The 14,312-nt window shown below is 42.1% G+C and overlaps 2 protein-coding genes and 1 pseudogene across 4 annotated transcripts in view; 2 read left to right on the forward strand and 1 right to left on the reverse strand.

Moving 5' to 3' along the window:
• The window catches only part of LOC117547782, a 253,890-nt pseudogene that overhangs the window by 86,874 nt on the left and 152,704 nt on the right, over positions 1–14,312 (forward strand).
• The window catches only part of LOC117547779 (zinc finger protein 420-like), a 389,236-nt gene that overhangs the window by 48,293 nt on the left and 326,631 nt on the right, over positions 1–14,312 (reverse strand). The window lies entirely within an intron of this gene.
• LOC117547789 lies at positions 3,848–5,387 on the forward strand. Of its 2 annotated transcripts, XM_034218615.1 has the most exons (3): positions 3,877–3,930; positions 4,139–4,297; positions 4,569–5,387. In XM_034218615.1, exons 1-3 carry the CDS (start codon positions 3,893–3,895, stop codon positions 5,242–5,244), a joined length of 873 nt encoding a protein of 290 aa, XP_034074506.1. In that variant the 5' UTR covers positions 3,877–3,892; the 3' UTR covers positions 5,245–5,387. The 2 variants fall into 2 exon arrangements, with proteins under 2 accessions (XP_034074505.1, XP_034074506.1); XM_034218614.1 differs by having other exon boundaries at positions 3,848–4,297.

A 14,312-nucleotide genomic window follows, 5' to 3' on the forward strand; every position in this document is an offset into this window, starting at 1 on the left:
TCATGTGGCTTGCGGCGGGTAATTACTGGAACCCGGTGGATTTATTGAGCGACCTGCACGCAGGTAACACCAAGAAATCACATGGATGTGCCCCAGAGACAGCTGTCCGAAAACAGCTGACACTAACCATGTCGCCACAACACTATGAAAAAAACAAACAGACGCAACCCAAGGGGAAACGCCACTTAAGCCTAGCGGGGGAAACTCTTTACAAAAGCGTAACAAGCAGCAACATCTTACCTTCTGATTGGCACACAAAACCTGACGCCATGTCAAACACTAAAGCTTCCTTAAACCCAAAAAACATGATGTGTCCCCCAAATAGCAGCGCTGAGCCAGCACACAGCTGGACCACATCAACTAATTAGCTGCTCAAATGACGCCTTGTGCTCTGAGCACTACACAAACTTTTAACCAAATAACCCATAGGACGAGCCCCCATTCGTTATGACCTGGCTCAAAAGGCCACAACAAAAAGGAGACACACCATGTCAACGGTTATCAAAATATGTTTATTTAAAGGAAACAATCCAAATTAAATGAAGTGCAACAATAAGTAAGGCATGAGGTGTGGACGTCAGTGGTATCAGTAGTGTAAATGCAGGGTGAGGGTTGCATGAATGTGTATGTGTGAGAGTGTTGAGGTGCATAAAGTAAAGCAACTAAAGTAACAACAACATATACTCAACAAAACCGGGGGCCTGTAGGGAAAAGCAGAGAGAGCACAGAGAGGAGCAGAGAGGCTCTAAATAGCTGCAGGACCCCAGACCCAGGTGCCCTGAGTAACTGCAATCAATGCAAACACCAATCACCACAGCACAGACAGGACACCTCCTCTCTACTGATGCACCCACAGGGGCATCACACAGACCATAATAACCTGAGAGGCTGTCCAACAGTATCATCTGGGACCCAAAGCATGCTCTAACAGAGAATCTGAACTGCTACCATCTAATGGAGATTCACTAAAGTCAGACTGAGGCATCCTTTGTGCTCCAGTCAGTCCTCTCAGTAAACACAGAGCTACAGATCAGATGCACGCTGAAGGCTCTTTGAGCAGCTCTCACTGATCCTGCTGTTATGTTAGCACTCAGAGCTCACAGCTCCTCATATCTGTTCAGAAACTAGACACAAGTTAAACAAGTACAAACCACAGACTGTCTGTGTCATGGCGAATACAGTCACTGGTTTATTTATGTCTGTAGGCCGTTGTTGTGAGTGTGGACGGTCGGAGCATATACTGCGTTAGCAGAAAACACACATTTCAAAAAGGTTTCTCGCCTGCCGTCTGTCTGCAGACTTGTCAAAGCATTAATTCATGGTTTTTACTAACCGGTATCAGCATGTTGTTACTTCGGCAAAACTGCTCCACCTGTTAGAAATCTGCTCAAAGATTGTTGGTCACCCTGTCAGAGACTTTCTGACTCACAGACCATGATAACCTGAGAGGCTGTCGAACAGCATCATCTGGGACCCAAAGCATGCTCTAACAGAGAATCTGAACTGCTACCATCTAATGGAGATTCACTAAAGTCAGACTGAGGCATCCTTTGTGCTCCAGTCAGTCCTCTCAGTGAACACAGAGCTACAGATCAGATGCACGCTGAAGGCTCTTTGAGCAGCTCTCACTGATCCTGCTGTTATGTTACATGTTAGTTTCTCATGTATTGTGTTTGTCTTATGTGTCTATGTTGATGTTACACATGGAGCTGCTGTGATGCAAGTCACATTTCAGACTTGATCTGACAATTAAAGAATCGTATCGTAGACAACAACGTTCTAACCTCTATCTAACCATATTGTGCATTCATATTGTATATTTCAAACAGGTTGTGATCTTTCATTTGGGGATAACAGTGTTAGGCATTCGTGAGGTGCAACAACATTAACATGAACCTTTCTGTTGGCTGCTTGTTAGCAGACCCTCCACGCGATAGCAGAGCGAACAGGTACAGCAAGCGAGGGATCATTGTCCACTAGTAAATCGATTGCAGATGGCGTCGTGCTCACGGACGGATACAAAAATAATAAAGAATGGGTAAAGTCTATGTGAGGGAAACCCTGGACTTGAATTTTGAATTGAGCCGTCGCTTATAGATACTGTGGAAGCTATTCAGTATTTTTCACATTTATTTAATGTATTTATTTGTTATATTTTGTTTTGTAGAATTAATTTACAACCATATTATTTGAGTTAAGTTGTGTTCCAGCTAAAATGCTTTTATTTTGAAGGTGATGGGTCAATTTGGGCACACAGCTGGGTTTATTTAAGTCAATCAGGGCACAGCAGCAGTCAGTGGGCACCGGGAAGGTCTATGGTTTTTTACCAGTATCAGGGCTGAGTTCAGCAAACATTTCAACACCTTTTGCTGTATTGATCTTGCCAAGGTGAAGCTAATAAATACCACAAAAACGTCGATGCCTTGTCTGGACAATGGACTCATTACCAACTCATGATCTGCGTAAGATCCACTATACCTGGTGCCTCAGTGGCCTTTTGAAGTTGTATTGTTGTTGACAAATAGCCACTACAGATACTATTTCTTTACGTATTAGTGATGGGAATCCCGGCTCTTTTTAGTGAGTCGGATCATTTGGCTCAGCTCACTAATAGGCCGCAAGGTGAACCTCGAAAAGTCCTTTAGAAAAGAAATCCCGCTCCACAGAAGTGAAACTACACAATCTTTAGTTCATAAAAAAGAACGATTCATGCTTATCCACCAAAAAAAATTTCGTCGCTAAAATTCCTGCCAATTCTTCTAGGCACGTAATTATTGGCTGAACTATTCCCTTCGAAGCGTAATAATATCTTGGTCCAAAGTCGTGCCACGGTTCATCACGTGATCGTGCTACACCAATTGGGTAGCTGCATATTGTCAACAGAAGTGAAAGATGGCGGCCGCCATGGTTTCATCGAGTAGCAGAGACGAGGAAAACGCACCAGAAAGTCTCAAAAAGTCAAAATTGTCAACACACAAACATTGTTACATGCATATTACGTCTGTGAAGCACGAAAAGGTTGATTGTTTTACCAATACAAGATGGAATACGTACAGGACAAGCTTACAACGGTCGCTCGGCTTGAAGGGAGACTCTCGGAACGTGGTGGCTGAAAACCACAAGCACTGTCTTGATTTCGAGTTCGAAGATATTCCTGAGGACGCTGGCTTCCACCACACATGCTACATAAGGTTTACCGACACAAAGGCCATGACGAAGGTGGAAAGACGGCTCGCACGTGAGGGAGATCAAGACGTTAGGGAGGACCTTGAGGTCGAGCCCATCCCATCGACGTCTCGCAGCACGTACCGAAGCCAAACAGAGAAGCTACGATCAAGGTCAGGCCTGCCAATCGCAGGCTCTGGCCCCGTCCTTCCTGCCCTGTGCATTATATGCAAGATGAAGGAGAAAATGATCATCAAAGCAGGCAAGCGACAAAGGGATCAACTGTGTAAGGCTGAAACATTAAAAGCAGGTAAGCAAACCCCCTCCCCCACACACACACACACACACACACACACACACACACACACACACACACACACACACACACACACACACACACACACACACACACACACACACACACACACACACACACACACACACACACACACACACACACACACACACACACACACACACACACACACACACACACACACACACACACACACACACACACATTCTCTGTGGTTGAATAACTGAAAGGTACAATTATGTGTGAGAGATACGTCAACAAACTCATTGAGTTGTCCTTTTTTTCCGTTTAGTCAAATTGCAGAAAGCTGCTGAGAAGAAAGATGACCAAAGTGTTCTTTTACATATAAAAGACAAAGACTGTGTGGCTCTGGAGGTGCGGTACCACAAAAGCTGTTACAGTCAGTACACCATGTTTTTGCTGAGACCTGACAAACCAGAGACAGAACAGTAAGTTATTTCTCCTTGGATTGCTTTACCTATTTGCACTACCACCAGACTGAAGTCCAGGTGTGTGTCGGCGATGGCTATATATATATATACACATACACATACTTAACATTATAAGTAAACATCCAATTTCCTTCTGTTATATGTGCACACAATCACAACACTTATTCATTTATCCATTTATTTACTTCTCATTCATGTGTTGTAGGGATGAGGCAATGTTTGATGCCAGTTACAAGCTGTTCTGTGAGAGGATCATCCGCCAGAGGCTGCTTGTCAACAATGAGGTGCTTAGAATGGGCCAGCTGAGGAAGGCCTTCATTGACATGGTGAAAGCAAACGAAGGTGTTGATGCTTCAAACTACAGGTAACTGCAATGTAATACAAGTCTTATTATTTATCATGTGCAAGGCCAGCTTTAAACAAAATGTGTATGACAGGCCTGTTTGGAGAAACCCCCATGATGTGTAGTGTGTAGTGTTGTTTGTGATGATGTGGGCCTTTATTTGGCTTCTTTGGTGTTAAATGTGCTGTATGGCAGATAGGTTCTAGTCTGTAATGTCTTGTATCACCTCCACCACTCTGCTTTTGATGGTACTCCTGTGACTCGTAATTGTCACTGTTTTGTTGTGTTACAGACAGGATCTGTTGAAGAAGAGGCTGGCTCAAGATTTCCCTCAGCTAGCGTTTCACATGCCCACCAAGCGCAACGTCTGCGAACTGGTTTTTGCTGAGACTCTGTCAAAGGATGCACTCGTGGACATGCTACCAGATCCATCCGGTACGGAAACAACACAGTCCAGTGAATTGAGCCAGACAGACAGCGACAATGAAACAGGGAGAACAAAGTGCCAAACAACACATGAGGACACAAGGACACTGTATACAGCAGCGTTGTTTTTGAAAAGACTGCTTAGTGACACTCCTGGCATGTCATGCCCATGGCCTCCCACTTCTGAAAATGTAAATGTCACTGAATCTCAAACTGTTGTCCCCATTGGACTATACAATCTGCTCAGCTGGATTATAGGTTCCACTGAGGAGCCAACACTGGATCATTATGTCAACATTGATGATGACGTACATTTGAAAGTGTTGTCTGTTTGTCAAGACATTGTGTACCTTGCTTCCAAGGGCCGCAAGCAGACACCCAAGTCCTTGGCTTTAGGTTTAACTGTTCGACATTTAACTGGATCATCACGCATTGTATCACTGCTTAACAGACTGGGACATTGTGCATCATGGGACACAGTTTTGAGTCTAGACACTAGCCTTGCCCAACTGACACTAGTAGAAGTGTCACATCACTCATAGATACGTTTGTTTTTGGTACTAGAACAGAGTATAATCAGCAGGACTCTTTTAACCAGCTGAGGCAATCACAGCACCAATCAGCCGCTCCGCCCAGCCTGACACCAATCAATTATACTACATTACATGTCCTTCTACTGTTTTCTATGTCATACCTTTTATATTTGTAATAAATCTCGTTTTTATGGTTCATCAGTGTTGTTTTCATTTGTGGAGGGATGAATGAGTAAATAAATGAATCAATGGACATTGGTATAAGTAAGGCAAGGCAAGTTTATTTATATAGCACTTTTCAACACAAGGCAATTCAAAGTGTTTTACAAAAAATGAAAGACATTAAGAAAATGGCATTTAAAATCAGGCATTAAAAAGAAAAGCTAATAAAAGAAACATTAAAAGAAAAAATACATGGATAAAAGTTACAGTGCAGTCTAAGATATGAATAGTTCAATTAAAAGCAGCAACAAAAAGAAAAGTCTTCAGCCTGGAAGTACTGCATTTTATTGATCTAAATTACTTAACGTAACAAGTTAACCTTCTTCTTGGACGCAGAAATCAAGTCATGTTTATTTTAAGAGTGCATTTAACGTGTACAGGGTAACAACAGACAGACAAAAAGTCCTCAGTCTAATGGAATAATCCCAATGAACCTAGCGATGTGAACATGGCAGTCCAGGAATGATAGTTTGATAAATATGAGTTTGATATACTTTATTAATCCCCGTGGGGAAATTGTTTGTAGCTGGAGTTGGCTGATAAACGCTGCTAGTCAATGTTGATTCGATGGTCAACTCTGTTCCCAGATAGTAAAACCTCTCACAAATACCGCGTATATAACGCAAATACCTCGGACTTAGTGATGTATTAAGACATATGACAAAACATGACATAAAACAAGCATACAGCACTGTTTAGAATCCATTTGGTCTGGTTTAGCGTAACCATGGCGGCCGCCATCTTTCACTTCTGTTGACAATATGCAGCTACCCAATTGGTGTAGCACGATCACGTGACGAACCGTGGCACGACTTTGGACCAAGATATTATTACGCTTCGAAGGGACTAGTTCAGCCAATAATTACGTGCCTAGAAGAATTGGCAGGAATTTTAGCGACGATATTTTTTTTGGTGGATAAGCATGACTCGTTCTTTTTTATGAACTAAAGATTGTGTAGTTTCACTTCTGTGGAGCGGGTTGAAACGATAACAGGGTTCACCTTATGGCCTATAAGAAGAGCCGGCTCTTTCGTCTCCCAAACGGCTCTTCATGTTACCACAGTTTACCAGAGCCTCAGTTTCACCGCTGCGAGGCTCCGGCGCTCGCAGTTCACGCGCGTGCTCCACTAGCACAGGAACACGCTTTGCTGGCGGTGAAAATAATCCCACCAGACTCCTTTGCCCCTCCAACAGAGGGATGTCCTTCTCCTTTTTCGTAATTTCAAGCGATAAAAATCCTTTTGGACGCCCTCGGCTCGAGTCCAGGGCGTTCCGAGCTGAATAAGGGCGTCAAATGACGGCAAGACGCCCGCCTGGCGGAAACGCTGGAATTAGGAATATATTGTGATGAAGTGCACACTGACCTGAGCTCCAGGGGTCTCTTTGTTCTCCTCCATGCTGCTCTCAGTTCTCCTTCTCCGGATGGGTCTCTGAAATAATCAACACAACTACAGCTGACACAAAACAAGACAAATCAATACAACCGACAGACACAACAAAACTAATCTACAGCTACTTCGTAGGTTCATAGCAGAGGTGAGAAGTAACTAAGTACATTTACTCAAGTGCTGTACTTAAGTACTATTTAGAGGTACTTTTACTTTACTTGAATATTTCCATGTAATGCTACTTTGTCTGCAATAATAGGAGACAGCAATAAAGCTGCTTCACTGAAGAGGAGAAACTCACAGCTCCAGGACTCAGTAAGTCAGGAGGAGACTAGAAACAACAAGTCAATAAACTGAGGATTCATCCTGTAACATAAAGGAGTTACCCAACAGAAACCAGTATGCTAACGGTAATAAAGAAGAGTTACCGTACTAAAACAATATGCTGAAGGTAAAAGGGGAGCGTTTACTCAAACTAAACCGTATGCATGTAACTTATGAATATACTGTGGGATAAATAATGTTAGAGAAAGTAATTATTAAGGTATCACACACACACACTTACCTGGGGCTGCATTCATAAAGCTTCTTTTAAGCTGGAAACACTGAGAAGACAACAGAGCTGCTTCAGGACCTCTCTGGGAACACTGGGTCCTGATGAAGACCACAGAGCTGCTTCAGGACCTCTCTGGGGACACTGGGTCCTGATGAAGACCACAGAGCTGCTTCAGGACCTCTCTGGGAACACTGGGTCCTGATGAAGACCACAGAGCTACTTCAGGTCCTCTCTGGGAACACTGGGTCCTGATGAAGACCACAGAGCTGCTTCAGGTCCTCTCTGGGGACACTGGGTCCTGATGAAGACCACAGAGCTGCTTCAGGTCCTCTCTGGGAACACTGGGTCCTGATGAAGACCACAGAGCTGCTTCAGGTCCTCTCTGGGAACACTGGGTCCTGATGAAGACCACAGAGCTGCTTCAGGTCCTCTCTGGGGACACTGGGTCCTGATGAAGACCACAGAGCTGCTTCAGGTCCTCTCTGGGAACACTGGGTCCTGATGAAGACCACAGAGCTGCTTCAGGTCCTCTCTGGGGACACTGGGTCCTGATGAAGACCACAGAGCTGCTTCAGGTCCTCTCTGGGGACACTGGGTCCTGATGAAGACCACAGAGCTGCTTCAGGTGGAAAACTGTCAGGAGTGAAGAGGAGGAATTCAAAGAGTTTATTCAATGATATGTTCTATTTCTAGATGTTTATATTTAGTGTTTTATCACATCATGTGCAGTGCCTTGTCTCATCTATGCTGCTGTGACGTAAACATGTTCCAAATTGATCCATTTAGTCAATGTGATGTTAAGCAGAGGAGAAAATGATAGAAAGGTCAGATAGTTATTAACATTACATGCAAATGACTTTAACCATTACGATAACAAGTTGGTTTTCTGTGTAAATGATTATTAATACAATACAAATATTTAGATATAATTCATCATAATCTGTGTAGCAACTTACATTCTAACTTACAGCTCAGTTTGTTCACTTTTGTTTCATTAAAATGACTTTATTCACATAGAAAGTGACATTAACGGTTGTTTGAACCACGGTTATAACGCCATCTGTGTCATTAACTATCACTAAGTTAACACAGAAAGCAAACATTAGCAAGTAAGACTGTTTAATGTACTCCATGTATACAGTATTTTCTGTATATTGTGTATTCTTTAGATACTCTAGTGATATGTGTGTAAATGTGTGTGTAAACTTGCTGCTAATGCTTCATTTTTATTATATCTTATTGTATCTTTTAAATATGCTTAACTTGTGTAATGCCTCAAAACACTTCTGCTGTGACACAATCATTTCTCAGTTTAAGGTAAATAATTATTTAAATAAAGTATATCTATTTATCTAATGAGCTAAACCGTCGCTTAGCTTAGCGTTAGCTGCTAACTGAAGAACCCCATTCATTTCAATGGGGAAAATGCTGCGTCACAGAATGGCGATGCTAATAAGCATATATTTAAAACTATATATATGGTAAAGAGCACCAACACAACAACTCAAACTGTCTTAAAGACAACTGGTGTAATAAATAACTAAAATAAAGTCAGCTTAGCTTTACAAATCAACTGTTACTCACCCAGAGCCGAACTGGAATAATAACTGTAGCTGTTAGCTGTTAGCCGATAGCTTTTAGACGTTACATGTTAGACTTTAGCTTTTAAACTGTAGCTGTTAGCCGATGGCTTTTAGACTTTAACTGTTAGCCGATGGCTTTTAGACTTTAGCTGTTAGCCAATAGCTTTTAGCCTTTATTTAAAGATAATTTGAGACTATTTTTGGCGCACATTACAACGTTTTTTTGTGAGTTTCTTTCTTCCAATATTACAGCTGTGTTAAATAAGATAACTTCTGATTCGTGATTAACTGTAAACTAAGCTAACAGGTGTAAATACACTTAATGAAACCTCTGCGTGTGTTTAATCCACTCACCACCTCTTCTTCTTCTACTTCCTTCTTCTTCTTCTACTTTCGTGTTTATTGGCGGTTGGCAAACCAACTTGTAAGTGCATTATCGCCACCAACTGGACTGGAGTGTGGACAAGAGACTAAGCAGAAAACAATAAACAAAAGAAACAAAACAAAACAAAGAACCAAAACTCTAGATTATTTTAAATGTATCAATTTCCTAATTTAATAATCTCACAATATATATTGCCTAATGTTTTCCCTAACAGCCCTGATAGCGACAAGTCATGGAATTTTGCTTTCTTCAGTGTCTGGAAAAGCACATTTATCTGAGTACTATATTTCCTGCAAAGCAGTAAAACATGCTCAACAGTTTCTGGCTGGCTGCAGTGTATACACTTTCCGGTTGGATGCTTTCCTATTCAGTGGCGTTTCTATATGTACAAAAGTGGTGGGGCACAAAAAACTCAGATGTCTATATATATATAATATAAGCTTCTGCAGTGAGGTTCATGGCTGGTGAGGCACTGGCACTGACTCTTCAGGTTTACAAATATTATATTTTGACTTAAATCAAAATATAATATTATTTTCAAAAGCTTTTTTAGTCTGATGCTTCAATTAAATGTGAATGTTAGCCAGAAGAAAGCTATCTGGATAACTGCTCCTTTGTATAAAGTGAGGCTGACCAACCAATATGGGCATGTGTTATTATTTACATTACATGTAATTGGTTAGACGCTTTTATCCAAAGCGACTTACATACATTCAGTACTGTGGACAATCCCCACAGGAGCAATTTGGGGTGAAGTGTCTTGCCCAGGGACACAACGACATGCTGACTGCAGTGGGACTCAAACTTGCTACCCCCTGATTCAAAGTCCAGACCTAACTTTTATATAGGCCAGTTGTGAACTTGCATACAGCTGAGGCAGATTGCAGCAGTTATTTTTGCCTGACTGTATATACATGTTTTTGCTTGTAATGTGCTAATATCTACCCTATAATTTTCCAGCTGCACTTGAGAAATACCTCAAAAAGCCCCCAGTTGCTGGAGAAGGAACATCTGATCTCCCATGTCCATCACACTCTGAAGAATGTAAGTTTTGCCACACATTTATGGTCTCTGTGTTATCGTTAATACACTACTTTTTGTCATTATTATTATTGTTATTATTATGATAAATAATGAAAACTGAAGCATGAATAACTTATTTGCATGTTTGGATTGCCTGCCTGCAGGTGAAGGAATAACGAGCACAGTATGTGAGTCCACCATTGCATTCCCCTCAGATCCTGCTGACTGGCCAGCACTGAGTGATACAGTGAGAAAAGCCATGTGAACATCACATTGAAATCATGGTCTGATACCAGATGGAAGAGTCGGATCAACAGCATAGAGGCTGTAAGGTATCAGGCTGCAGAAGTCAGAGATGCACTTCTAGAGGTGAGGGATAAAGCCACAGATGGAGTTGTAAAAATGGAGGGACAATCTTTGGCTGAAGAGGTTGGATCATACCGCTTTGCAATATGCACTGTGATATGGTATGACATCCTGACCAACATCAAACATGTCAGTAACATTTTGCAATCAGTGTCAATGCAGCTGGATATTGCTGTTGACCTCCTGAGAAAAACGGATGGATTTGTAGTGCTGTAGCGACGCGTCGATCGACTTCAAAATATCGTCGACGACATATTTCCGCGTCGACGCGTCGCCACCATAGACTGTATGACGCCACACACATGTGGGTCACCCAAAGCAACAAGCAGTTCGCAATCGCACTTCAAACACAATGGAGACTGAAACGGCTACCAACTCCTCCTCACAGGATTGCGCACGAAGCCCTCAAACGAAAACATCTCGCCCCAGGTCTTCAAAAGCATGGGAATATTTTAAAGTTAGTCCAAAACGCAAAGATATTTATATGTTTATATCTCACTGAGACTGCTGCTTGACCGGAAGCAGCAGCTAGCTGTGGTGGCAACCATTAGCAGCTAGCATTTGCTCTCCGATTTAAAATGGAATTATGGATTATAAATTCAATAATTTTTTTATACATAGACGTTAAAAACCTATGGATTAACCGATTCAGCCGCGTTTTTTCTCATTTGAATGCCATTGAACACGTATTTTGATCAGATTGACAGCTACGGCGGTGAGACGATCTCCCTAGAAGCTCTGTGAAGGTACGTGTTGTGATGACTGTATTTGCTTCCCCTGTCGTGAGTCCGGATCACTCAGTGATGATACTATGTACCTACATAATCTGTGGAGTCTCAGCTTTAATCGGATATATTGTATGTGCAGCTACGATAAGTAATAAGGGTACTTTTATCTTGAGATCTGTGCCAATGTCCGTTAGCATTTTTCGCTCAGGGGTCATTTATGCTTCTTATGAGACTTGTGTTTTCAATCAATCAATAGGATACGGCTGTAATAGGCCTAAGGCCTTTTAGTCGCTCATAAATAAATGAGTAGATCACTGATTCTTTATTTACTATGGATGCTGGCAACAGTCACATAGTCCAAAGTGAAGGTGATGTTTGACCAGTAGTGGTCGAGGCGGGATTTGAGACAGTTAACCGTCTTGGATGTGACAACGCTTTCTGGCAGATCATTCCACAAGTCAACCACACGCAGGCTGAAAAAGTTGCGGCGGATAGCCAGTCTTGAGTACTGTTTCTTCAACTTGAGGCAGTGTCCACGAGTCCTGGTGTTATAATCCCGTTGTAGTGGGCATGATGTTTTGTAGATGTTGTGGAGATATTTGAAAACTTCGATCATATCTCCCCTCGCCCTTCTATAATACATACTCGGGATTTTAAGACGTTGCAGTCGTTCTTGATATGGTAGGTCCTTTAGTTCTGGAACCAGCTTCGTTGCCCTTCTCTGTATTTTCTCGATGAGCTCAGCATCCTTTTTGTACATGGGGGACCAAGCGACATTCCCATACTCGAGGAGTGGCCGTACAAGAGAGATGTATAAACTACGTAATACGTCAGAGTCCAAATAAGTGTATGATCTGCGGATCATTGCTAGGATACCATTGGCTTTGTTACTTGCCCGACGGATATGGTCACTAAATGTCAGGGTATTATCAACATTCACACCAAGGTCCTTTTCATTCTGAGTCTCGGATAGGTTTATAGTGTTTGAATTATCACCCATATTATACTCATATTTTTTATTCAGAAAACCTAAGTGCATTACTTTGCACTTTGCTGCATTGAATTTGAGCTGCCAACACTCGGACCATCTTTGTATTTCTCTGAGATCTGACTGGAGTTTTTCTGCATCCTCTTTACACTTAATTTCCTTGAAGACTTTAGTATCATCTGCAAACATCTGGACCCAGGAGCTCACATTATCCGGTAGGTCGTTGATATAGAGGACAAACAGTGCAGGACCCAGGACACTACCTTGTGGAATTCCACTGAGAACTGGGCACCATCCAGATGGTTTCCCGTTAACAAAGACTCTCTGTCGCCTGTTTTTGAGAAAGTCTGAGATCCAGGTGAGTATGTCTCCACGGATACCATACCCATAGAGCTTATTCAGTAATCTTTTGTGAGGTACAGTATCAAATGCTTTCTGGAAATCCAAATAAATGGCATCGAGACTTCCTCTTTCGTCAAGGGTACGAGACCATATGTCAAGGCAGGCCAGGAGTTGGGTTGAACAGGATCTGCCCTGGACGAAGCCGTGTTGGCGGTCTGATAATAGGTTGTTTGAGTCAAGATGTTCTATGACGGCATCACGCACCAAGGATTCAAGGAGTTTGCATACTACTGCTGTAAGGCTGACAGGCCTATAGTTTCCAGGATTGCTTCGGTCACCTTTTTTGAATATAGGAGTTACATGACCATCCTTCCAAGGCTGTGGTACCACACCTTCATCAAGCGATTTTTTAAATATGGTAAGTAAGGGTTCATCTAGTTCGTCACACAGTTCTTTGAGAATCCTGGGATAGATGCCATCCGGTCCTGATGCTTTTGAGGCATCTAAGTTCGATAGTTTTTTATGGATGTCCTTAGATGTGAAGTCCAATTTATTTAGTGTAGTATTAAATGGTCTGTCCTGGAAGTCTGGTATTGATGAGGTAACCTCCTTTGTGAACACACTAGCAAAGAAGGAATTTAGTGTATTGGCTTTGTCCTTGTCATTTTGAGCCAGGCTGCCATTAGCCTTTTTCAGATCTCCGACTGTGGCATTGACTTTTAGCTTGCTTCTGGCATATTAATATATTAATATATTATTATTTTGTTTTGGTAAACATGGTTTGTATCGTCAGTTAGCTGAGATTATTTCCGTTAATCTGGTATAACACATTAATAGGTTCTTAAATATTAAGATCCCCTGAGACACAGTATCGTGAAAAAAAAATGTTTTACATTACGTTTTTTTTACATTACGTTTTTTATGAATTGAACAACAGAAAAATAATCGTTCGATTAGTCGACTAATCGATCAAATAATCGTCCGATTAATCGTTTTCAAAATAATCGTTTCCCCCCAGCACTATGGATTTGCTTCTGCCCAAGCATCTGCCAAAAGACATCTGTGGCCAAATGAACGTGGAAGCTGTTCTCAAGCAGAAGAGGCTGAGAACAACCAAGAGACAGTTCTCCTATGAGTCCCCGGAGGAGCAAGTGAGTGATGCACTAAAGAAACTCGAAGTTTCTTTATTCAATATGGTGGTGGATGTTTCCATTGCATCACTGCAGGAGAGATTCAAGGCCTTGGGTGAAGTAGAGGAAAAGTTTGGGGTGCTACTCAACTTCCCTGACCTGCCAAAGGAAGATCTGACGAAGCAGTGTGAAACACTCAGCAACACCCTGAGCTGGGGTGGACAGTCAGACCTGGATAAGAGGGAACTTGCACTGGAGATGCAGAATTTCCCAGCTTTGCCAAAAGCCAACATGACCACCCTGGAACTTCTGACTTTCCTACAGGAGAAGAAAATGAACAAAGTGTATCCAAATATGTGGGTGGCC

This window comes from Gymnodraco acuticeps, unplaced genomic scaffold, assembly GCF_902827175.1.
Source record: "Gymnodraco acuticeps unplaced genomic scaffold, fGymAcu1.1, whole genome shotgun sequence".
NCBI lineage: Eukaryota > Metazoa > Chordata > Actinopteri > Perciformes > Bathydraconidae > Gymnodraco > Gymnodraco acuticeps.

Bases quoted from the DNA above. Each gene is read 5' to 3' on its own strand.
- LOC117547789 (XM_034218614.1), top strand. From the start codon at position 4,074: ATGTGCACACAATCACAACACTTATTCATTTATCCATTTATTTACTTC. The intron at 4,298-4,568 runs GTAACTGCAATG...GTTGTGTTACAG, and splicing joins GTTGATGCTTCAAACTACAG to ACAGGATCTGTTGAAGAAGA.